This window comes from Canis aureus, chromosome 18 (assembly GCF_053574225.1).
Source record: "Canis aureus isolate CA01 chromosome 18, VMU_Caureus_v.1.0, whole genome shotgun sequence".
In the NCBI taxonomy this organism is placed as follows: Eukaryota; Metazoa; Chordata; class Mammalia; order Carnivora; family Canidae; genus Canis; species Canis aureus.
The window spans coordinates 54668926-54695152 of record NC_135628.1 but is presented as its reverse complement, the minus strand read 5'-3'; the positions used below and the strand labels follow the sequence as shown (position 1 = coordinate 54695152).

General features: G+C 44.6%; 1 protein-coding gene across 2 annotated transcripts in view; it reads left to right on the top strand.

The window, feature by feature from the left end:
* The window catches only part of COPG2 (coat protein complex I subunit gamma 2), a 115019-nt gene that overhangs the window by 57231 nt on the left and 31561 nt on the right, over positions 1–26227 (top strand). For both annotated transcript variants that reach the window (XM_077857352.1, XM_077857353.1), the window contains 11 exons: positions 824–957; positions 1505–1572; positions 3659–3847; positions 8136–8231; positions 8545–8788; positions 11073–11148; positions 11982–12085; positions 12614–12739; positions 14444–14506; positions 14976–15115; positions 15648–15819. In XM_077857352.1, coding sequence (XP_077713478.1) covers positions 824–957; positions 1505–1572; positions 3659–3847; positions 8136–8231; positions 8545–8788; positions 11073–11148; positions 11982–12085; positions 12614–12739; positions 14444–14506; positions 14976–15115; positions 15648–15819 — 1412 coding nt within the window. The remainder of the gene's footprint in view (positions 1–823; positions 958–1504; positions 1573–3658; positions 3848–8135; positions 8232–8544; positions 8789–11072; positions 11149–11981; positions 12086–12613; positions 12740–14443; positions 14507–14975; positions 15116–15647; positions 15820–26227) is intronic.

Here is a 26227-nt window from a genome sequence, read left to right as displayed (position 1 = left end):
GCTTCCTATATGCACAGAACCTTGAAGTCAAGCATGGGTGAGAGCTTAGGGCTTGTCTTGTCTTTCCTGGGTATTTGCACAGCCTTCTACATATGCACAGACTTCTGGATCCCCAGGAATATGTCAGAAATTGCCAAAATCTCCTATAGAGATCTTGTTTCTCAAATTTTCCCTTTAAGTTTTTTGGCCAGCCTCTTGTTTGCCCTAGGTGGAATCATTGCCCTTGGCAACTGCAGTGTTAAATAGTTGCCACTAATTTGGGGGGACAAACTTGCTGAGGATAGGGCTTTCCTCACTGACTGAGCTCTGAGTCAGATGAAATAAAGATTAGCTCCGTGAATGGGGCTTTTCTCGGGAGCACCAGTCAGGTCAAATAGTTACAGTTCCCTGGGAGACAGGGCTTTTGAGGGTGCTCCAAACCCATCTGCCTCTTCCAATGGCTGCTAGTCTGTTGGCTTTCATAGCTACTGCAATTCTGAGGCTGCTGATTTCCAAAGCTACCATGAACCTGGGAAGAGGGAATTGAAATAGAGTAAGGGAAAACATCAGAAAGTTTGCTGTTCTTCTGAAAATTCGTCTGTTTTTCGTGAATAAATGTTTCTAGGATTGTTGCAAGTCTTTGGCTAATTTCTAGAGTGCTCAAAAAGTTGATTTTGAAAATTTATGCCAGTGTTCTCATTGCTTTTATGGAGGAATGGATTTTCAGAGGTTCTTCATCCATAATTCTGAAAGTACATTTGATCTGTCTGTGTTTTTAACTGCTATGCATATCGCGCTTGTTCTTTTTGATATCTAATGATGTGTTATGTATATTTGTTGTCAGCCATGAAAGTCCACTCTTTGATTTCATTGAGAGCTGCTTGCGAAATAAACATGAAATGGTTATTTATGAAGCTGCGTCAGCTATCATCCATCTTCCTAACTGTACTGCAAGGGAGTTGGCACCTGCTGTTTCAGGTCAGTTGTGTATTTGATAGCTAGGATTTTGTTTATATTTGCATGTTTTTGTTTTAAGTTCCACAGTTCTGCAGGATAGGTAGTAAGAATGATTTTTGAACCTTAGCTTTAATATATACACCTTTGCATTCTAACATGTAGATGATTTATTTTTGTTTTCATTAATTACCTCTTTTTCTGAAGTTACTATTTCCCTATATAAAACATTAAAAACCTTTTACTTAGAAGACAAGTAACTCTCATTCCTTTAGTTCTTTCATATTTAAAAAGCCCATTTGCTCTTATCCCTACAAATATTCCTACCACAAATTCAAGTATTAATGCCTATATGAATTCTTATATAAAAATAAACTTTGTTTTCTGGATTTAAACTTTTTATAGCTCAACAAAAAGTGTTTTTTCTATTTTTGATAAGTTTTTCATGTGAAGCTTTGATGCTGTGATCTAATTTCCTGATGCATACTTTGAATATAATTATGTACTGTATTTTCAGATATATGCAATATGATGAAATGAGCTATATTCACAAAGATCTTTTTTCTTCTAGTTCTTCAGCTTTTCTGTAGCTCTCCTAAGCCAGCTTTGAGATATGCAGCTGTGAGGACCTTGAACAAGGTAGGTGTCCCTTTGCCAACTACTGACTTATATCAATGTTTGATTGAGAAACATTACATGTGAAGCATTTGACTTTCTCCCCAAGATAGAAAGGTAGGATTTATGGTCTTCACTTCTAGAGCACCTTCCTTGTATTTGTGGCCTTATGTATGGCTACTTTTACCATTCAACTAAAGATTATAATTCATTTCTGACTTCCAAGCACTTTATGGCTGAAAACCACATTGTCCAATAGGATAGCCATCAGCCATGAGTGGCCATTTCCATTTAGATTAATTAAAAATTTAAAAACCCTGATAATTTAGCTCCTCAGTCACTCTAGTCATACTCCATCTGCTCAGTAATCATGTGGTTAGTGACTGCCATATTGATCAGTGAAAAAATATAGAACATTTCTATCACTGTAGAAAGTTCTCTTGGACAGTGCTGGTGCAACACAATGTGAGTCACATTTGTAATTTTAAATTTTATAGTAACCACAGTAACTTCTCCCTCTGTGTCTCTGCCTGAGTCTCTGCCTCTCTTGTTCTCTGTGTCTATCATGAATAAATAAATAAATCTTTAAAAAAAATTTTTAAAGATGAAATTAATTTTAATAATATATTTTATTTACCTTCATATATATAAAATGTCTTGTCAACATGGAATCAGTGTAAAATTATTAAAGATCTATATTGCCTTACGTTTTTTCATACTAAGTCTGTGACATCCAGTGCTTATTTCATGTTTAGAGCGTATCTTAATTTGGACTAGCCAGATACCAAGTGCTTAGTAGTCACATTTAACTATTGGCTACTATATTGGATGCCACAGGTTTAGAGGATACAGTTCAGAAACATAGAATGAATCAAAGAACCATAAACATTTGAAATGAAAGTTTAATGTAGAAGAAGACTTGTCATAAGGCAGTATGTGATCTATTACAAATTAATTGCATCTTTACTGGAAAACCAAAGAAGAACCTTCACAGAATTTGAGTTATACTTTTAAGAGGTGATATAGGTCCACATGCCTTTAGCTATAATCTTAAGGACAGATGTGTCTCAGAATTCAGTACTTTATGAATTTTGGGAAGGCAATATGGTGCTGTCTCTTATATATTAACTCCATTGAGCCTAGAGCAGTCCCCTACCATAAGGCACATTAATATTTTTTAAGACATTAATATTTCTTTGTTATACATATGACTATCCTCACTAAGTGGAATAAATTAAGATTTAACTCATTTTATATTATTTTGGGTCAGATTTTCCTGTTAAATGAGTTTTGATGCCAATACTTTGCTGAGTTTTCAAATTTTTTAAATCGTGGGTAAAGGATTCTATACCAATATTGAGACAGAGAGGTGAACAATTTCGACAAAAGCAAAGAAGCAGGAGAATGAGACATGTTTTAGGGAGTGTGAGCAATCCAGTTTGGCTGGAGTTTGTTTAAATACAGAAGTGTTTTCTAAGTGATAAGATATTAACAGTCTTTGAGCAGTGTTTACCATGGTAGATCCTTACATCTAGTAGATCCTTACATCTAGTAGCGTATATATCCATGTACACATGTATTATAAACAAAAACAGGTCAACTGCAATAAAATACAGGCTGTGGTATTATTACAAAAATTATAGAAAACTAGAGACCTAGGAAGAGAAAGTGCTATGTTACACTATGACTCTGGCAGGTGTTTGTCAAGTGATATATTATGCCTTATTAATTGAAAATGTTCTTCTTATAACAATTACTTTTGACCTATTTAGATTTTTTTTTTATAATTTTTTTAAAATTTTTATTTATGATAGTCACACAGAGAGAGAGAAAGAGGCAGAGACATAGGCAGAGGGAGAAGCAGGCTCCATGCACCGGGAGCCCAACGTGGGATTCGATCCCGGGTCTCTAGGATCGCGCCCTGGGCCAAAGGCAGGCACTGAACCGCTGCGCCACCCAGGGTTCCTGCGCCACCCAGGGTTCCCCATTTAGATTTTTAAAAGCCACTTACCTTGATTAAAATATCTGTTTTCCTCTTCCTTTGTTTTTTAAAGTTCTGGTCTTCATTAGTAGCAATTTGCTTAATTTATTTTTCTTGCCCTTCCACAAGGTGGCAATGAAGCACCCCTCTGCTGTCACTGCCTGCAATCTGGACTTAGAAAACTTGATCACAGACTCAAACAGAAGCATCGCTACCCTGGCCATTACTACACTCCTCAAAACAGGGAGTGAGAGCAGTGTGGACAGGCTTATGAAGCAGATATCTTCGTTTGTTTCTGAAATCTCAGATGAGTTCAAGGTAAAAGTTTAAATATGATCATGTTTCTCCCAGTCTCTGGCTTGCCTGTTTCTTAACAGTATCTTTTGATGAGCAAAAGTGTTAAAGTCTAATTTATTAATTTCTTTCTTTCACTGTTATATTGCCTTTGTCTACTTCCAAGCCTTAAAGATATTTTCTTATGTTTTCTAAATGTTTTATGGGTTTAGCTTTTACATTTTGGTCTATGACCCAATTTGAATTAAATATTTATATATTGTGTATGGTAAGTTCAAGGTTTTTTTCCATACTAATATCTAGTCATTCCAGCATAATTTATTGAAAAAGACTTCTTTTTCCCCACTGCAGTGCTTTGGCATCTTTGTCTGAAAGGCAGATAACTATGTAATTGTAGGTATATCTGGGTTCCTTATCACATTCTGTTGATCTATTTGTCAATCCTATGCCACAATGTGTTGATTAATGTAGCCTTATGGTATCTCTTAAATGTCAAGCCATGTGATTTTCCAACTTTGTCCTTTTTTAATATTCTAGGTCCTTTACATTTCCAAATAAAGTTTAGGATCAGCTTATAATTTCTATGAAACAAAGTCTGCTAGGATTATTCTTGGGGTTATGTTGAATCCATAAATAAATCTGGGGAAAACTGACATCGTAACAGTATTCTTCCAGTTCATGAATATGGTATGCCTCTCCCTTTATTTAGGTCTTCTTTAATTTCTCTGAGCAGTGTTTTATAGCATTTACTATATCAGTCTTGCACATCTTTTGTTAAATTTGTATCTAAATATTTTATGCTTTTTTACTCTATTAAAATTCCTATTTTATTGTCTGCTAGTAGTATATAAAAATACATATACATATATGCTTTATCATATATATTATATATAATATATGTAAATATAATATTTAAATATTAAAATATAAATATATTTAATATATAAAAATATTTTTTTCTCTTTGTCATAACTTGGTATCATTGCTCAGTACCCTTATTGGTTCCAGTAGTTGTTATGTATTCCTTAAGGTTGTCTGTAAATAATCATGTTATCTGTGAATAGAGACAGTTTTGCTTCTTCATTTCCAAACTAAATGCCTTCCCTTTCTTTTTCTTGCCCTATTAAAGTAACTAGGATTTCCACTATAGTATTGAATAGAACTGGTGAGAATGTGTCAGAGCTGATAGAAGAACAGTAAAATAAATCTCAGTTAAAAGAATTAAATTAGAAAGAGTTTATTATTTCATTCTTATTCAATTCTCAGTTAAGAAGCATAACTGGCTCTATTTACTCTCTTCTATATATCTAGATCTTTTCTGAGAGAGAGCGAGAGAGAGAGCACAGGAGCAATGGTGGGGAGAGGCAGAGGGAGAGAGAATCTTAAGCAGGCTACATGCTCAGTGTGGAGACTGTCAAAGGGCTTGATCATGACATGAGCCAAAATCAAGAGCCAGATGCTTAACTGACTGAACCACCCAGTCCACGCCTATATCTAAACTTTTAAAAAACAAACTTAGCCTATATATTCAAGTAGACATTTTGAATCTTGGGGAAATATGGAAGATTATAAAGGTCATTTTGTGGTATAGCTTACTGAATGAATCTCTTATGCGTAGATATTTATAATTTTCAATATTTTGCAGTCACAACTAATGCTACAGTGGATAAACTTGTGTGTGTTTTCTCAGAATGTTGTAAGTATATCTCAGGGTCAGTTCCTAGAAGTTCATGTGCTAGGTTGAAGGGTAAATGAAAGTGTAGTTGTGTAGAGAATGCTAAATTCCACCAGCATGTGTAAGAGTGCCAGTTTCCCCATAGCCTCACCAATAGAGTATATATTATGTTTTGAAGTTTTGCCAACCTGGTGGGTGAAAAAGTATATTTCAATGTATTTTTAATGAATTTCTTTACTTATGAGGGAAGTTAAACATCTTTTTACATTTTTAAAGATCATTTAATATTTCTTTTTGAATATCATTTACTCATCTCTTTTCTCCATTTTCTAAAGAAATTTTGGTCTTTTGTTTCCTCAGTTATTTCAGGCTTTTTATGTATTAGGGATGTTAGTTCCTTATGAAATAAGTTTTGATATTTTCTCTCAGTTTGTCATTTGCCTTTTCTTATGTCTTTTGTTGTGCAAAAGTTTGTAATTTTTATGTAGTAAGGTTTGTCAATCTTGTTGCATTTGACTCTTGGGTATTAGAAAGCTTTTCCTCCAAGGACGCCTGGGTGGCTCAGTTGGCTAAGCATCCGATTTGGGCTCAGGTCATGATCTCAGGGTCATGAGATCAAGCTTCACGCTAGGCTCCACACCCAATGTTCTCTCTCTCCCTCTCCCTCTTTCCCTCCTCCCACTCCTTTAAAAAAAAAGAAAGGAAGGAAGAAAGGAAGGAGCTTTCCCTTCAGACTATAGAATCTAATTGGGCGAATAAGGATTCACTTATGATTTCTTCTAATACATACATAGTTCCATGTTTTCATTTAGATCTCTGATTCATTGGATTTTATTATTATATATGGTATGAGAAATTGGATCTAATCTTCTCCTTTTTCAGTGATTATCCAGTTGCCCCCCCCCCCCCACCAATTTTATTTACAAGACTGTCTTTGCCCCAGTGATTTGAGGTACCACCTTTATCATATGTTAAAGTTCCATATGTATGTGGGTCTGTTTTGGGGCTTCCTGTTCTATTTTGTTCTTTATTTATGTATCAGTACTACACACTATTAAATATACAGGCTTTTGTAGGATGTATTAGTATCCCTCAGTCCCCTGACATGGCTTTGTTTTCATTGTTTCCCTAGCTATCCTTAACGTGTTTATTTTTCCTTATGAATTTTAGTATTGTCTAGCTTCATGAAAAATCTCATTGGCATCTCTATTTGGATCACATTGAATTTATAAGTTAACTTAGGGGAGAAGAGACATTTTTTTAAAAAATTTATTCATGAGAGACAGAGAGAGAGAGAGAGAGAGACACAGGCAGAGGGAGAATCAGGCTCCATGCAGGGAGCCCGACATGAGACTTGATCCTGGGTCCCCAGGATCAGGCCCTGGGCTGAAGGCGGCGCTAAACCACTGAGCCACCCGGGCTTCCTGAGAAGAGACATCTTAGATGATGTTGAGACATCTTATCCAAGAACAAGGGTTATCTTTTCATTTGTTCAAGTCTACTGTTGTGCCTTTTAAGAATCTTTTATAGTATTTTTGTTAGTTTTAAATGCTTTTAAAATGCTTTTCGTATTTTATCTTGTTTGTTGTTGCTGTTAAAAATGATTGTATCCATTATATCTTCTAACTAGTTATGCTTATACATGCTCCCTTTGTATAGTGCAAGATCTCTTCCAGTCTCAGAAGATACAGTGTCTCCCTCTAAAAGGGGCAGATTTCTGTGCAGCAGTAGAAGATATAGCTAGTGCTTTCCCTAGAGCAAAAAGCAAGCATGCTCACTGTCCAGGATAATAAAGATGTTTCCCTTCAGCACAAAGGTCTGGCATGCTTACTACCCTCTGTAAAATATTTGAGTTCCACACCTCGGGGTTCTTCTGTAATTAGAGCTACTGTGGCCCTTTACACACTGCCCTCTGCGAATTGGGGCTGAGGAACCTGGCCTCAATATGCTGATATTCTATCCACTGCTTTTGCTGTATTTAATTGTCTTTCATCTCTGATCCAGGAGTCTTGTGTTCTCTCTACCAGCAATCCATGAAATTGTGGCAGACTAACTTGTTAGCTTGTGGGTAGGGGAAAATCTCACACTGCTCACGTCTTGATGCTGGTCTTCAGAGTTGTGGTAAAATTTTCCTAGAAACCATTTTGTGAAGTAGTTCCTTGGTAATTTTCAATTTCTTCTAAGGAGATTGTGTATGCTTTTTAAAAAGAATTAATTTTTTTATTTGAGAGTGAGAAAGCATGAGCAAGCAAGGGGAAGGGGCAAAGAGGGAGAAAGAGAATCTCAAGTATGGAGCACGACGTGGGGCTTGATCTCAATGACCCTGAGATCATGACGTGAGCCCACATCAAGAGTCCGACTGAGCCACCCAGATGCCCCTCTGTTTATGCTTTTAATCTTTACTCTTTACTTTAAAGATTTTATGTGCTTACTGGCTTGGAACAAAGGGTTGGGGTCTCTTGGATGAATTTCATTTTTACATGTTTTTTTTTTTTTTTAACCTATCTTTCATGAAGGGCCATTATTGCCATTCCAGGTAACGACGGCACCGCCTTAGCTCCAACAGTAAGAGGGAAAGTATACCTGGTAGCTGAAGGTGTAAAGATGAACGTCCTGTCTGTGTTTGTTTTTCCACAGGTGGTGGTTGTACAGGCAATCAGTGCTCTCTGTCAGAAATACCCTCGAAAGCACAGCGTCATGATGACCTTCCTCTCCAACATGCTCCGAGATGATGTAGGTAGACATGTTTTCATCATAGGAAGTTGCCCTCTTAGATATTTACAATTCCCATGAAACACCATACATTGTGTTTAAAACAGTTTTATCATCTCGGCATGCCCCCAAAATGGTATGCTTAATTCTGGTTGCCATCTTATCGTTACTAAATGTGCTATTGTTTTAGTTTTCCCACTTGGAGAAAAAACACTTTTGTTTCTTTCAGAAGGGAAAGGAAATGAAATTTGAATATTAGAAGCTTGAGCCTGGGAGTAGAAGCATTTCTCCAAAAAGCGTCCTCAGAATGAATGGCAGTTTTCTCTTTTGCCAGGGAGGCTTTGAATATAAGCGGGCCATTGTGGACTGCATAATCAGCATTGTGGAAGAGAACCCTGAGGGTAAAGAAGCAGGTCTAGCCCACCTTTGTGAATTCATTGAGGACTGTGAACACACTGTTCTGGCTACTAAGATTCTACACTTGTTGGGCAAAGAGGGCCCCAGAACACCTGTCCCCTCCAAGTATATCCGCTTTATTTTTAATAGGGTCGTACTGGAGAATGAGGCTGTCAGAGCTGGTGAGTCATTGGAACACTGATACTGATGTAACTGTTAATCTTTTGAATGCTTATTAACTCAAGGGGGTGGTGATAGGAAATTGGAAAATGAAGTTGCAAGGTCTATTTGACGGCAGGATCTTGGAGCATACTTAGGCCAGACGCACAGCTCTTTGTACTCCCATTTCCATCCTGATTTCCACCTTATGTTAGAGATGAATAACCCTTGACTTTCAGTATAATGGGAATACGCTGATGGCATCATGCATTTTTTTCAGTTACAGCCATCAGTATGAAAATCTAGGAATTGTTGTGTATTTTTAAGTGACTTTTTATCAGGTCTTAGGAAATTTTTTTCACTTCCTTCTCCCTCTCTAATCTTTCCTTCCCCTTAGCCCACAAACAGGTGAAAATCTTTCCTATGAAAAATATAAATGTTCCTCTGATGCGTTCTTACTAGCTACTGGCTTAGACATCTCCCCCTGCCACCCCATGGGGTAAACTTGAAGCTTTACAGGCTGCCTCCATGAATTTATTCTTCATTTTTTCAACTCACTATAATCTAGCTCTCTCCTTAAAAACCCTCTGAAGTTATTTGTTTTTTTGTTTTTTTTTTTAATTTTTATTTATTTATGATAGTCACAGAGAGAGAGAGAGAGAGAGAGAGGCAGAGACACAGGCAGAGGGAGAAGCAGGCTCCATGCACTGGGAGCCCGATGTGGGATTCGATCCTGGGTCTCCAGGATCGCGCCCTGGGCCAAAGGCAGGCGCCAAACCGCTGCACCACCCAGGGATCCCCCTCTGAAGTTATTTGTAAACATGACTTATAAGCTAGTTGGAAAATCAAGTCAGTCCCCGACGTTCTTAATTTTGTTCACCTCTCCAGTGGACTTCTGACTAAACTCATCTTGAAACTCTCTCTCTGCTTGGTATCCACAACAGCCCACTTCTTCCATCTCTCCCCGGGGTTATTTCAAGAGCCTTTCATTCCTTAAAATACTCGTTTTTCTGGGGGGTCTGTCTTACCAACACACGCTGTCTTTTTGGGGGTCGCTTTCTGAGCTCCCCCAGTGTGCTGTGACCCTGCAGACCCTGCAGACACAGGACTGGTATGTCCACTGCCAAAGGCACTTCAAGTTCAACCCAAACTCAAATCTTCACCTTTACCATCCCCTCAGCTATGAAGACAGAAACTTCTGCACTTCTAGAACTCCCATCCGCCCTCTGATAAAATTCTTTCAACCCTACCTCCTTAATATTCCTCCACTGTCTTTTGTCTCTGTTTTCACAAGTGCTGCTCTAGGCTCTCCCCCACTTCAGATGCCTGACTGGTCGGACTGCGTGTCGTCCCCCAGGTGTCTGGTCTGTTCTCTGCACTCGGCCACCACAGTGGTGTCTGCCTATAGAATCTGCTTACAGATTGGCCATAGTGCAGTCTGCGACAAACACACAAATTTATCCCATATTTAATGTCCACTCAGAATTTTGAGGTTGACCCGTACCTGTTTTGTTTGCCCCCCTGCCCTCCAGCGCAGAGCCTCTGCTTTAGCCTCGCTCGGCTACATCCCTTCCAGTATTGTACATACTTCCTTGGGCCAAGGGCCTTGGACTCATTCTCTGTGCTGGTAATGGTCCTTTCCTGCCTTTTCCTCTTGGCTAATGCTACTTTGCCTTCAAGTTTTAGCGCAGTGGCAGGCATCAATTCCTTGTCTGACTGCTCTATCAATTCTGATTTAAGTTCCTTTCTCTGTTCCCGCATAGCATCCTGTATGTCATCCTACCAGGACTTACTCTGCTACATTGTCATTATCTCTTTACTTACCTGTCTTCTCTATTAGAGTACAACTCCTTGAGGTCAGGAATTGTGTCTTTTCTCTTTCTACCCCCAACACCTAGCACAATTCCTGGCCCAAGTTAGGCAGGCCAGTGAATCTTTACTGAGTGAAGTGAATTTAATAGTAGCATTTCTTTTTATGCTTGTGCTGGTTGGTTGAGTTCAAGCTGGGTTATATCACTGGTATAATAAGGGCTTGTGATCAGAGTGGAGGAGAACTCATAAAAAGTAGACGTGATTCTTTTTCCTCAGTGCATGGAGAATTTCCCTATTCATAGCTCCCTTGAGCCTATAGATTTCTAATTATGCTCACAAGGATCAAAGAAATAAAATCAAGAAACGCACAAAGTAAGAAAGTTTATTCCCGCTGAACATGTGGGAGCTTCTCTCATTTGTTTTTTGAATGATTATTGCTTAACTCTCAGAAACCAATATAGTATTTATGTTGTTTTATTTTATGCTTCATTATAGCTGCTGTGAGTGCTTTGGCTAAATTTGGGGCTCAAAATGAGAATCTTCTCCCAAGCATCCTTGTACTCTTACAAAGGTAAGTAAAAGAATGTCTTTTTTTTTTTTTTTTTTTTTAAGAACACCCTACGGCTGAATAGAGAATTTCTCATATTAAATGCTCTGTGAGGCCCAAGAGTGGAACTGATGGAGTAGGTCAGGGGCAAATGGCACTTCTGTCACCTATCTAGTAATTTTGCATATGCTGTGTATGCGTGATCTTGACTGAATTTCTGTTGTGTAAGTTTGAGGAAGTAACTTAAATGCCTGTGCCTCAATTTACATAATAGGGGCCAACTTCAAAGTGATTCACTGTGGAGAGTTGAAAAATCAGCTTTTCATGGTTTCCATGACTCCCTATTTGATGAGGAAAAGACCTACTTTAGCAAATACTGTGTGATTACATCTTGTAATTGAAGCAGAAAAATTATAAGCCAAAGGCTGCTGGCTTAAATAAAACAAATTGCCATTTGAGTAGTAACAATGACTGGATTCTGAATAATTGTTAGTATCCTTGGAAAGCAGAATATTTCCATCTCTCAGTTATAGAGAAGTCTAAGTCTTCACCAGGGTCACGTGGTTGCATTTTCAAGACTAGACTCTAGACCGCTCTCACATTGTATACTTCCTCGTTATTTGAAAGCCTGCTCAAGTAGTGCCTCTTTGATTTGGAACGACCCTATTTTATTTACCGATTTAGAACAGTCTCCCAAATTTACAGAGATTGTAGGATCCACTGGGGGCCATTGTGGAGCTCTTTTATAAAGGGTAGTACCATACGGCCTGAACTGTGCCCATTAGGTATGGTGGTAGAGAAAGCTATCGGAAGTTTTGGGTGTGCTGTGACGGGCGTCTTTTGTGTCCTCTGGACAGGTGTATGATGGATACTGACGATGAGGTTCGGGACAGAGCTACTTTCTATCTGAATGTGCTGCAGCAGAGGCAGATGGCACTGAATGCTACATATATCTTCAATGGTCAGTGGGAGCCAAGAACGGGACAAATAACACCCTTGTTCCCTGTTCCCGAGGGCTGCTTTGGAAGCATTGTCTTATGATTTGCATATGAGCCGAATGCTTTAGGCGGAATGCTTGTTTTTTGTCTTCAAATGCACTGCCATTTCTAGAGGAACCTAAAGTATCTAGAGGCCCAGAGAGTATTGCTTGTTCCTGGTTCTTCTTGAGCTCATTTTTGGTTGGGTTTACCTTTTTTCTTTCTGTTATGATTATTCCCACACAGCTAAGTTGCTTTCTTTTCCAGAAGGTGCTTCTAATTTGTTGGATTTTTTTTTTTTTTTTTTTTTTTTTTAGGCTCTGCTCCCCTGCTTCCTTGGGCAAAATTATGAGGCAGTTTTATAAAACAGCCTTATTTTTAATTATTTTGGTTCTAAAGTGTATGGTTGTACTTTTCTCTTTCTTCAGGAAGCTTAGGTAAATATTATAAATCTGGGCCCATCTGGATCCTGGCAAGAAGTTATTTATAATGCTGAGATTTCTGTTCTGTAGGCCTCACCGTCTCTGTGCCAGGGATGGAGAAGGCCCTACACCAGTACACACTGGAGCCTTCGGAAAAGCCCTTTGACATGAAATCGATTCCTCTCGCTATGGCTCCTGTCTTTGAACAGAAAGCAGGTAATTGATTAAGCAGAATGCTTAATTGTTAGCTTTTCTATTTGTGAGTAGTTTTACACCAAATATGCTATTAGCATATTTGCTCAAATACTTCGTTTGTCACTCCTGAATCTTATGGAACTAAGATGGATGTGTATTTTTTTTAATTAGGGTTTCAAAAAGTTTTTTCCTGGGGCACTTGGGTGGCTCAGTCAGTTGAGCATCCAGACTCTTGGTTTTGGCTCAGGTCATGATCTCAGGGTCAGGAGATCAGCCCCACCTTGGCTCTGAGCTCAGTGGGGAGTCTGCTTGAAAGATTCCTTCTGCCCCTCGCCTACACCTGCGTGAGTGCATGCACTCTTTCTCTCTCAAATAAATAAATCTTTTTTTAAAAATAAAGTTTTCCCCTGGTTTTTACATAGAATATGAACATGACTCAAATTTAGGGCTTTTTTCTTTTTTTTTTTTTTTTTTAATTTTTATTTATTTGTGATAGTCACAGAGAGAGAGAGAGAATGAGGCAGAGACACAGGAGGGAGAAGCAGGCTCCATGCACCGGGAACGCGACGTGGGATTCGATCCCGGGTCTCCAGGATCGCGCCCTGGGCCAAAGGCAGGCGCCAAACCGCTGCGCCACCCAGGGATCCCAGGGCTTTTTTCTTTTTTAAAAAGATTTTATTTATTCATGAAAGACACAGAGAGAGGCAGAGACACAGGGAGAGGGAGAAGCAGGCTCCCTGTGGGGAGCCTGACGTGGGACTTGATCCCAGGACCTCCAGATCATGAACTGGGCTAAAGGCTCAACCACTGAGCCTCTTAGGCATCCTATGTTTTTTCCCTCCTTCTTTCAATGTTAAGTGTTAATTTTTTTTTTTTTTTTTTTTTATTTATGATAGTCACACAGAGAGAGAGAGAGAGAGAGAGGCAGAGACACAGGCAGAGGGAGAAGCAGGCTCCATGCCGGGAGCCTGACGTGGGATTCGATCCGGGTCTCCAGGATCACGCCCTGGGCCAAAGGCAGGCGCCAAACCGCTGCGCCACCCAGGGATCCCTCAATGTTAAGTGTTAATAGCATTTGATGTTAGTGGTCACTGTGTGTCTCTGAGCAGAGATTATGGTGTTACCTCCTGTTTTTATTTTCTGAAATAAAATTATTTCAAAGTCTAGTTAATTTTGCTATTAGAGGTTTGTGTTTTTGGGAGGGTTGAGGGTGCAGCAATAGCAGTTGGAGGTTTGTTGTGAAAGAATGTATGAGACAGGATCATTAAAATATTCCCAAGGAATATGTAACTTTAAAACTCAACAACAAAAAAAGAAAGAAAGAAAAAGAGTTTAGTGGCTCAAATTGAGTATGAAAGACCTCCTGCTAACCTTCAAATTTTTCAATTTTTCTGTTGATATTATACAAGTAATTTTTCCTGTTTGAATCATGAGATTTGTTTTATAAATTTTTCCTCCTTTTAAGAGTAATTTTTTTGGGTACATCGTGGTCCATTTAAAGCAAATTCTGTATTTTTAGGGCCACTTTATAATTTCACAAAAAACATTGACTAAATACATTTTAATTTGGGCATCTTTCTAAAAAAGGTGACAACCTACTGGTATGATTTGGGAATAGCTCTTTACATATCTGCTGGAAGTTTCTGCCCTCATTTCTTTCTGTCTCCATTTTTAGCTTGATAGTGGGAGGGAAGCTCACTTGATTGCTCATATCTGTCTTTGTAGAAATCACACTTGTGGCCACTAAGCCAGAGAAGGTGGCTCCTTCCAGGCAAGACATTTTCCAAGGTATGATGATTTGATGGATAGAAGTAATAGTCTTGCATCCTAGACATTGTAAATATAATGCAGTCCACTACTTTTATTCAATGTGATTAATTCTCAGTACAGGAAATCTTTGTATGACTGAATATTTATTGGTAATAGGTGGCAGTTGCTGGGGCTACCTGGAGTCCACAGGACTTTTCAGTTTCCAACTGCTAACCTACTAACTGGGAATACTGCCCTAACTCTTTATCTTGGTTAACAGGGAACTCAGATTCTTACAAAATTAGGGATTTAGTTTTTTTTTTTTCTTCCTTGTAATAATTTAGTATAAACTCTCTTAAAAGATTATTTCACTAAAGTTTGGGGACATATTAGCTGAGCCTTCAACTGTTAGTAAGGCAGTGGAAACTTAAAACCTCTTAGGCACTCAGAGTAATGTCTCTTCCTCTCTCATGCTACTTTCTTCCACCTTTTCTTTTTTTCTCAAAAGAACAATTGGCTGCCATTCCCGAGTTTATGGATCTAGGACCCTTGTTCAAGTCTTCTGAGCCCGTTCAACTTACAGAAGCAGAAACAGAATATTTTGTTCGTTGCATCAAGCACATGTTTACCAATCACATTGTGTTCCAGGTAAGAGAAGTGCCACCACTGGCTCCTCTCGTGGCTCCATGTGCTCAGAGCCGAGTATTGATTCCCCTTCCATTTATTACTGAGAAGTAACTTGTCCTTATTTCTGGGTTTTCTCCTAACTCCGTAGCTATAGAAATGCCTTCATATGATGGTTAAAATTTAAGTGGACATGAAACCGAAATGTCTGAATATAATGTATTATAAAAATAATCATCATTTAAAATCAGGATAAATTAAGCGAGTTGTTCCAAGAACTTGGATTTCAATTTGATTTTTAGCTATCAGACTTCTACCATCTTGTTTGGTGGAGCTCAATATCAGGAGGAGAAGAAACTGATGAATAATATAAACAAAAAGAGCTCAAGGCCACTGCTGTTTCCTCAAGAAAAATCTGAGGAGTGGACTGGCAGGACAGTTTAGAGAGAGAAGGGCTAGCAAGTTCCAGAGTAGAGTCATGGGTCATGGGTGGGAGGAACAACATGCTGGAAAAACATCTTAACCTTCATAATGTTTCTGTTTGCTGACTTTTCAGTTTGACTGTACCAATACTCTTAACGACCAGCTACTGGAGAAGGTGACTGTGCAGGTGGAGCCATCAGATTCCTATGAAGTGCTCTGTTGCATCCCAGCCCCCAGCCTCTCTTACAATCAACCAGGCATATGTTACACTCTCGTGCGCCTGCCTGATGATGACTCGACAGCAGGTACTCACAGGAGGGAACAGACGGGAGTAAAGATGCGTTACAACTTAAGCTCTTAAATGTCTGGGTGAATGTTGGGGGTTCAAGAATATAGTTCTTTTCCAGAATTAAATGTAATGATAATGATGGTATATTTATATTTATAAAATTAACTGGTGCTGCAGAAATATTAATTTTATAACTAAGTCTCCGAGTAATATTTGCTGGACGTTTAATCTTAAAGACTGAATATATAAAGTGGTAGCTCAAAAAAGAACTCCAGCTTTCTGCTGGAACAGAGTAATCATTAAAATGAGGGCTCATGTACCTGATGTCTCCTGTGAAGGATCATGGCCTCCTTCTCCCTGATGTTTGTTTCTGGGGCATCCTAAGGACTTTGTATTTAGTAGGTCCATGGCATTTTTAAATAATTGTTTCTGAGGATCCCGTAGCAGAAGGCAGGGGTCTGACAGTAGGTCTCGTCCTAATGAGTGGCTTAGTCAACTTCTGTGTATCCACATTTGGGAAGGGCATTGTAATTCTCTCCATGACCTAAAAGTAGTCTTGAGAGAGAGGTGGGGAGGCCTGTGAAGAAGGCCCAACTGCTAGGGCCAATAGTGTCTACAGTTTTGGGTTTGAAGTCTTGTGAATGTCAAGTATTTATGGTACTTGATTTTTTTTCCCATTTTCCCACCTGAATTCTTCTCTTGCCACATTCACTCCTCATCTCAACACTGTTATCCAGTTTTTACAGAAATAAGCACACATACTGCATTTATGTTTTGAACAATTTTTATTCCTAGTACAGGAAAAAACAATTTTTACTGCTAGTACACAAAAAAACAATTTTTACTACTGGTACACGAAAAAACAATTTTTACTACTGGTACAGGAAAAAACAGAAGTTAACAAAATTCACAAATACCGGCGAAGGAAGTTACAGAGTTACAAGAAATCGTAAAAGTACTAGTAAATAGTTATCCCTGGTCATCATTCAGTTCTGTCTGGGGCTTAACCTACCTTCTCTTAGCCCCTCTACCAACTCCCTTTTTAGATGTTGATTCTGGGAGCCACTGCCCAATCTCATCTGTGTTGGACGATAGACCAGGCTACTCACTCTAGCACGAGGTAGATTCAAGTTGGCACCATTGCTGGGTCGGAATCCCAGGTGGTTCCCTCTGGCCCTCGGCGGACCTGCACTTCTCTTCTTCAGCCACTCTGGATCCATAACCCCCTGGGTAGGAAGGCACTTTCCTAACTGGCCTCCAATAGTTCTCCTTCAAGCATTAGGCCATCATCAGACTTTGACTTTTAATCACCTCCTTTATCCCTTTATGAAGTTTCTTTATCTCCATCCCCATTTGGCTTCATTTTCTCACCTGGTCTGTTTCCCTCTGGTTACATTGGTCTAAAGTATGTCCACCAGCCACTAAAGAAGCTGGCTGCACTCGTAAGTAAAGCTAGTTTATTTACTCTTGTGTCCAAACTGGTAGCTGGGCCCAGTCTTAACACAGTCCTGTGGCTTTGGCCATCATCCTGGGAAACTGCATTTCTCTCTCTCTCTCTCTCTCTCTCTCTTTTTTTTTTTTTTGCCTATAGCTACCTCTTTTTTTTTTTTCAAAATTCCTCCCTTTACTGTACTTCTAAGGTTTCTGTTTTTTTAAGGGATGCCATTACTTTGCAACTTAATTTTAAAGGGAAGTGAGATGCTGAACTCACTGAAGAATCCAGCTCTTCCCAACTGAGAATACTAGCTCCTCCCATTTCCCCAGGTTCACTTAGATAATTGATAACTCAGGTGCCTCACACCCCAGGGAGTGGTCTTAACAGAATACAAGAAATACAAGTTTTACAATATCAAAATACAGGAAACAACAATATCGAAATTACAGAAATTACATAGTACAGGAGAAAACAACCACAACAATAAGAGAAAACATTTCTACCAAGAGAAGTATATAGGGAAGGTTTTCTCACCCCTCTTTTCTAAGGAGTTCATTTATTTTTAAAACAGATCTTACAAATTAGCCCAGAGGTTTCAACCTTTGGTCTGCTGGCTATGGACTCTTTTGCTTGATGGTTTGTTAGTATTTTGTTTACAAAAATTTGGCACTTGGGGAATTTTCTTTGTTTCCTGTTAAACTTTTCAAAGGGTTTGCTAATCTGCTGTGTTAAACTCTTGCTTAGAGTTAAAAATTCTTGTCCTTCTATCTTGGAGAAAAGAAATGGAATTTTGTCTCAACACTCGGACCTTTAAAACTTAATTGTTTGTTAGTAGTCAATTTAGATTGGATCCATCATAGATACCTGCTTAAAACCAAACTCCTTTCTATTCTTTAGTCTTGGTTAGAAATTCTCACATTTTTAATCTATGGCCAATTCAAAGTCTTTGCTGTGCAAAGAACAGAAGTGAAATACCAGGGCATAGACGGTAATAAGTCTTCATACCACCCCCCACCCCTGCCCCCTGCATTTTCCCCACTGAAAATACTATGAATTTTTTCAATCACCTGAAGATCTACACATCACTTCTACTAATTTCAAAAAGTATATTTTCTATACAATCACAAAAAAAAAAAGTTACACAGACTGTAATTTCTATCAACTTGAAAACTGTATAGCATAATAGAAAGACAGAGATAGATAGATTTGGGAGATAGATTGGGATCTGGATTTTGACTCTGCTACATATGGACTGGGTAACTTAGACAGATTATTAGATCTCTGTAAACCTTTTATGATTGTTGTAACAATGAAATGAAATTAAATAAGATGATTAGCATGGTGCCAGACACATAGTAAATACTCAATAAATAGAAGTTGTTATTGCTTCAGTTCTGGAAGTATCCACCTTCTCCCTTCTCCCTTTATCCTCTTTAAAATCAAGTCTTCCACAGTTCACAGGACCCCCCCCCCTTCAATCTCCAGAGAGTTCCCATGATTATCCTGATCTTTGCTATATCTTTAAACTTTCTCTCTCCCCCTTACTTTATATGTGTACAAAAAATCTAAACCCCATCTGACAAAACTGACCTGAACCCCACATCCAGATGGTCCTGTAAGTCCTTCCCTCAGATCACGGACAGTGATGTGTAGAAAGAGTCATCAGTGCCACAGCTTAGTCCTACTGGTCTCCTGTCCTCCAGCAGTTCCTCCTTCAGGCCAACGTGTTTAGAAAAGCCTTCAAGGTAGCATGCGTTCTAAGCGTCCTTTCCTATCCAGCAGCTTGCTTTCCTCTGGGGACTAATGCTGCAGGCAGGGCACAGCTATCACGTGTGACAATCTGTAGACCTTGCCACTCGCTGGCCCCTGAGGGTGCCCCCTGTTGGACTTCTGTCCTACTGCCTCTTCAGAATCCCATGACTCCTCAACGGTCGTACTCATGGGCTGTCAGGCCTAGGACATCGCATCTCTGAGCTCAGACCACTGCAGCCCATCTAAATATAAACTCACTCAAAAAGCCTCCATCAGCAAATATCCATCCTGAGATCCAGTTTAACAGTACAGGTGTCAGAACCTGTCATGGGGGACACTGGTGACATTTCCTGACACTCTGCTGCCACTTCCTTGACCTCTGCCCTCGCTTAAGCTACTGTAGGATTCCCATGGGCTCCGAATCCTTCCGCTCCCCCCTTACTTTCAGCCTGTCTTCCCACCCTATTTACGTGTTCCCTAGTCACACCATCATCAAGGTACAGATCTTTATTGCTGCCTCTCTTAAATGCTGACATCTCTCCAGAAGGCAACATAAATGTGGCATATCCCCTCATTTCCTCTTTTCCCTTCTTTTGGCCTTAGGAAAAAAAACCCTCTGCTTGTGAACAGCGCTCAGCCTTGGTTCCGCTTGCGAACTTCGTCCTTAACCTACTCTCATCACTCAGAATTCCTCTCATGACTTAGACGCATCTTCATCTTTGAACACCTAAAGCGGCTTCAGGCTTCACTTCACAGATTGACCAGATAACCATTTATTCTCCTGAACCCACCCACTTCACTGGGATTATCTGAGTTTGTAGGCAGCCGCCTATTTTCCTACAACAACTTATTTTTATAAATTTCTCTCATTTTCCTTTATCCCATTAACTATAATCAAATTAAAAGGCAGTGCTGTGCATCATAACCTTTAGTACGTGGCACAATAATTCAGAGAGTTATTTAACAAGTATACTGTCAGCCTAATTCCAATTTCATTTTAACCACTTCGCTTTTAGTTTTTCCTCTGCTCATTTCCATTGGAAAAACAGTAAATATATAGTGTGGTGCCGTCTGTAGCAGGCATCCTTACCAGTGCTCGGTGCTGGGCTCACCAAGTCCACCTGACTGCGCTGCACCACCCGCGCCTTAGACCCAGCTGTCTCGTAGTACGCATTGTCTGTGGTCCCGTGAAACAGTGCTTACCCTCGGATGCAACCGCACCCACGCCTTCCTGTACTCACTAGCATGCACCCATCATCTGGCCTCAATACCACACCCGCCTTTCCTCTTGCCCCCATCAGAGCTGCTGATTCCCTGGGTGGGGAGTTCGTGGGCACTGCTTCATTCTCCAGGATGACCCTTTACCGAGCACGAGCCCCTGAAGTGCCCATGGGTTCACTGCTCCTCCACGCTGCCTATCCCTCTCTTGTCCCATCCACTCCCCCAAGTGTCCCGTCTGCTCACATCCCTCCACCACCTTCTCATGGCCGCCCCAGACTCCGCTGTCTCTCCTTTACACTGTGTGCAGAATCACTGAGCTCAGAGACAGACTCTGGGCTCTAGCCTCAGCATCCTATCTGGCTTCACTACTGCCTGCGGGCCCTGTGGACGATTTGCAGCTCTTTCCCTTGACACCTGCTCCCTACCGGGCCTGCCCTCCTGCTCCATGACCAGCTTCTTCACCCCACTGTGCTGTGCTGGATCCATCGGTGGCTCAAATCACGGCTAAACCCTCTGCCATCTTGGAGGAGGTCACTCTCTGGGCTTTTCTCTGACCTTTCCTCTTGTCACCGTCCCTGGAGTGACAGGGTTGTCACCAGCATTGTAAATGGGCCACCACCTCTCCAATCTCCTCCTCTGCTGGCCTCCTCCTTGTCTCCCATGTGCCTCACTGGCTCTGCATGAGCTGTCCTGCATGAGCTTCCTCAGGGCTGGTCCCCACTTGGGGAGCACAGCCCCTGGTCCCTCCACGTCCGCGCCCTCCCCGGGACTCTCAGCCACCCTCACACAGGCGACCCCGATCCTGTCAATAGGCCTCCTGGCCCCGCTGTGAGCACCACCCCTGCCCTTCCTCACTGTGCTCCCCTGGGACCCCCTGTCCCATCCACGTCCTCTGCTCGCTGCAGCCCGGGCCCCACCCACTTGGCTTCTCTGCTGCATTCGGGGCAAAGCACCCGTCCTGACACCCGAGGCCCTGTCACTCCTTCAGCTGCTCTGTGAGCCGCCCCGCTGGACTCAGAGGTCGTGCCTCGCCCCCTCCTCCATCCCTCACCCGCTGCTCAGCCTGGCTCAGGGGCCTCTGCCTCACACGTGCCCCCTGAGCCCGCACGCTCCGGCCCACGCTCCCATCCCCCTGCACCCCGCTGCGCTCCCGTCCCCCGGGGCCCCACGGATGCCCCCCCCAGAACCTGGCACGTGTCCACGCAGACCCCTTGGGTGCACTCCCTCTGACAGTGCCCCCGAGTCTCCCTGCTGGTGCCTCTCAGCAGGCGCTTGCCCCCTCTGCCCGCCCTGATGGGGACTCCCAGCCCCCCGCCCCCCACATCCCACCAGAGGCCTTCTTGGCTACATCCACTTGCTCGCTGTCTGTCTGGGCCCGGGTCCTCCTCCCCCACGTCTGAGAGCCTGACCCTGGTGCCCACCCCGTGCCCATCCCGTCCCCACCCCGGCTCAGGGGCTCACTGCTCACCCTTTGCCTGTCTGCCCGCCCTCTGCTCGGTCCCTTCCACCCAGTGATTCTCACCCGAGGACCCATGACCCCCAAGACCGCCTACCAGCAACATCGTCTGGGTGTTTTTGGGTTTGTTCTTGGACTGAGCAGAGCACTGCTCCCCCTCAGATGTTCTGATAGGCCTGCCTTGGGGGCCATGCCCACAGCCCCCCTCGGGTGGAAACCACCCCCCCATCCTCGGGAAGAATCACTGCTGTGGGAGCCCACCCCGACCCCTGGGCCGCACGCTCCCCCGTGCACCTCCAGCCTTCTACTTCCATCACACTTCTTCCTCAAACATTCCAACATGACCCCACTGACACTGACCCGGCTCTGTCCTCTTGGAACCACCACATTCCATCCCGTAATTACTCTTTGATACGCAACATACCCAAACCCCGTGTGCACTAGGGCTTTGTTCTTGTCATGGCCCCCCAGTGCTAACACCCCCAGGTCATTGTCTCTTTCCCTAGATTACCCCTTTGGATATGTCAGTGATTCCATCACTCTGCAGAGCCTTTCCCGTCGTGTCCCTCTGTGGCTCCTGCCAAGTGTACCTTTCCTTCCACCTGTCAGGCAGCTAGTCTGCGGTGTCCTCTGCAGGTGGATTCACTGGTCTTTCCCATCCTCTCTCCGGTCTGCTCATCACCCTCAACCCTGGACGTGTAATCAGTCCACAAGGTCACTTTTAAAAGGTGCCTTCTCTGCGCCTGGAGCTTGGCCCTTGTCTCCCCACACTGGTCACCACATACACCCATTGGTCCTAAGGATTAGGACCTCCCTTCCAACCCCATCAAACCCACTTACTGTCACCAACCCCACCCCCCCGGATCCGTAGTAAAGAGCCTGGCTGAAAACTTCTACGCCTGCCACCACATTCAGGGCCGCAGGAGCAGCCCTGCGACCACCTCTGTGTCCTCCCTCCTTGCCCACACCTTGGCTCGGGCTGCCACTCGCTGGCCCACCTCTCTGAATTTCCCTCTGGGGGCCAGAAGGCATTCTCGGCCACCTCCCTCTTCCCGGCTCCCCTCTTGGTGTCCCGCCTGGCTCCCTCCACCATGCTGCCCTCTCCTTCCGCCCCTGGGTGCTCCCCCTCACGCTGCCCACCTCCCGTCACCCTGCACCGGGGACCCTCTGGACACTCCTCCCTGCCACCTTTCCACGGGCTGCGCGACTTCCCTTTCCTCTCAGCCCAGGGACGGCACCCTGCCTCTTCTCCGGGACCCACACACCTCACGGCTCCCCAGAGCCTGTCCTGTAGTCCATGGGGTCATCCCTTCGCCATTGGGATGTGCTCCCGCCCAGGACCTGCTCTCAGCTCACACTCTTTCCATCCCCTGCACAGGCCATGTTCTCTGTGTGGCCACCTGCTGTCCCTCATCTGGTCCTTCCAGTGGCTCTGGACACTGCCCCCTCCCCGGAGGCTCCCTATTCCCCAGCCTCACCCACCTCACCTTCCTCCTTCCTCTCCTCCTTTCAGTTAAGCCCTTGCCCACGGGAGCAGCAGGCCTGCACATTGAACTCGTCCTCCTTCCCTCACCGCCCCTGCTTCCATTCTTTCTGTGCGGGCCCCCCATTGCACCCCCGTGCATTCCCCTGGCCCTGTGCCCCCCACTGACCTGTCCAGATCCCCCTTTGTCCTCCATCCCTCTTGGCCATCAGCTGATCTGAGCCCATCCTCTTGCTCTCCATCCCGGGAAGCCTTGTCACCTGTGTTGTCCAGCGGATGAAGCCTCTGTAGCCAGGGTCCCCAGACCTGAGCGTCCCGCCCCTTGCTCCCCCTCTGTGCCCCGTGCTGCCTACGTCATCCTCTTGGACTAAACCTATGGCATTCTGAGCCCTCCTCCCTCTGTGGCCACCTTCTTCCTCACCACTGTGCTGTCCAGAATCCATCTACTGTCCCATTCACCGCTAGGCACTCTACCTTCTCAGGTCTGCCATTTGGGAGAAAGTCGATACTTTTCTAGGCTTCTCTATGACCTAGACTCACCCTGCTATGATACCTCTAGCGATTAGACAGGTAGCCACCTCTTCCTCCTCTCCCTCTGGCCCCCTTCCACTCTCCCACCTTCTTCAGACTCCTAGGTGATTTCTGGCCTGTGCTTTTCCTCATGCATCGGCATCATCACACTCGGGCCTATTTTGGGGGTCAAGTTCCTGGTCCCTCCACGTCTGCGCCCTCCCCGGGGCTCTCTGCCACCTTCGCACAGGCGACCCCGATCCTGTCAACAGGCCTCCTGGCCCCCCTGCGAGCACCACCCCTGCCCTTCCTCACTGTGCTCCCCTGGGACCCCCTGTCCCATCCACGTCCTCTGCCCGCTGCAGCCCGGGCCCCACCCGCTTGGCTTCTCTGCTGCATTCGGGGCAAAGCACCCGTCCTGACACTCGAGCCCCTGTGGCTCCTTCAGCTGCTCTGTGAGCCGCCCCGCTGGACTCGGAGGTCGTGCCTCGCCCCCTCCTCCATCCCTCACCCGCTGCTCAGCCTGGCTCAGGGGCCTCTGCCTCACACGTGCCCCCTGAGCCCGCACGCTCCGGCCCACGCTCCCATCCCCCTGCACCCCGCTGCGCTCCCGACCCCGGGGCCCCACGGATGCCCCCCCAGAACCTGGCACGTGTCCACGCAGACCCCTTGGGTGCACTCCCTCTGACAGTGCCCCCGAGTCTCCCTGCTGGTGCCTCTCAGCAGGCCCTGCCCCCTCTGCCCGCCCTGATGGGGACTCCCAGCCCCCCGCCCCCCACATCCCACCAGAGGCCTTCTTGGCTACATCCACTTGCTCGCTGTCTGTCTGGGCCCGGGTCCTCCTCCCCCACGTCTGAGAGCCTGACCCTGGTGCCCACCCCGTGCCCATCCCGTCCCCACCCCGGCTCAGGGGCTCACTGCTCACCCTTTGCCTGTCTGCCCGCCCTCTTCGGCCCCTGCCACCCAGTGATTCTCACCCGAGGACCCATGACCCCCAAGACCGCCTACCAGCAACATCGTCCGGGTGTGTTTTTGGGTTTGTTCTTGGACTGAGCAGAGCACTGCTCCCCCTCAGATGTTCTGATAGGCCTGCCTTGGGGGCCATGCCCACAGCCCCCCTCGGGTGGAAACCACCCCCCCATCCTCGGGAAGGATCACTGCCGTGGAAGCCCACCCCGACCCCTGGGCCGCACGCTCCCCCGTGCGCCTCCGGCCTCCAGCAGCATCACTGACACTGTTCCTCCAGTTTCCCCATGTCCCCTACTCTGACGTTGACCCGGCTCTGTCCTCTTGGAACCACCACATTCTTTCCCTGTCACTCCGACACCAATGTGTCCCAAACCCCATGTGCACTAGCACATCGTTTTCTTCACACCCGCCCCCCCGACCCCACTCCATACCCCCCCAAATCCCCCCCCCCCCCCGGTGATGACACAAGGCACTGTGACAGTATCTCTGGCCTGTTACTGGTATTCATGCTTGTCACTGTCTCCCTCCCTACGTCACCCCTTCTGATTTCAGACCCATGACACTGTCCCCTGCAGAGCCCTGCTCCTGTGGCCCTCACGTCCCCCGGTGACTCCTGCCAAGCCCACCTTCCCTTCCACCTTTCCTGCAGCTACTGTCCCTTGTCCCCTCTGGGTGGATTCACTGATCTTTTCTGCCATCCGCTCAGCCTATAGTCAATATCCTCAACCCTAAACGTGTAAGCAGCCCACAAGCTTAGTTTAAAAAGATGGTTTTGTCAGTACATAGAGCTTGGCTCGTGTCTCCCAACCCCCACCCCCATGCCCACTGATCCCAACCCTCCCCTCCCGTAAACCCATGTCACACCCCAACCCAAACACTGTCCCCCACCCCATGCCCCCCCACCTCATCCCTCCCCACCCGGGTACCCCTGACCCCCTATCTCCCACCCACCCTAACCCTTCCCTCCCGCCCCCATTCCCCTCCCACCCCAACCCCACCTCCCACCCTGACCCCGCCGGATCCATAGTAGAGCCTGGCCAAAAATTATCCCCTTGCCGCAGCATTTAAGACTATAGGAGCAGCCAGTGCTAGCCAGCCCTTCCCTCCCCGATTTCCTCATGCCTCTGCTCCCACTGGGGGCCCCGACACTGAGAACTTCCTTCGATTGGCACCACTGGGACTTGCCTGGATTCCTGCCTGCTCTTCCCTCTTCACCTTACTCGCCCCCCCCCCCAGTTTGGGGTCTTCCCACCTCCCTTCCACCACACTCCACTCCATCCTCCCCAGTGCCACCCCTCACACTGCCCACCTCCTGTCACCCTGCACCGGGGACCCTCTGGACACTCCTCCCTGCCACCTTTCCACGGGCTTCGCAGTTTCCCTTTCCTCTCAGCCCAGGGACGGCACCCTGCCTCTTCTCCAGGACCCACGCGCCTCACGGCTCCCCAGAGCCTGTCCTGTAGTCCATGGGGTCATCCCTTCGCCATCAGGATGTGCTCCCTCCCAGGACCTGCTCTCAGCTCATCTCTTTCCATCCCCTGCACAGGCCATGTTCTCTGTGTGGCCACCTGCTGTCGCTCATCTGGTCCTTCCAGTGG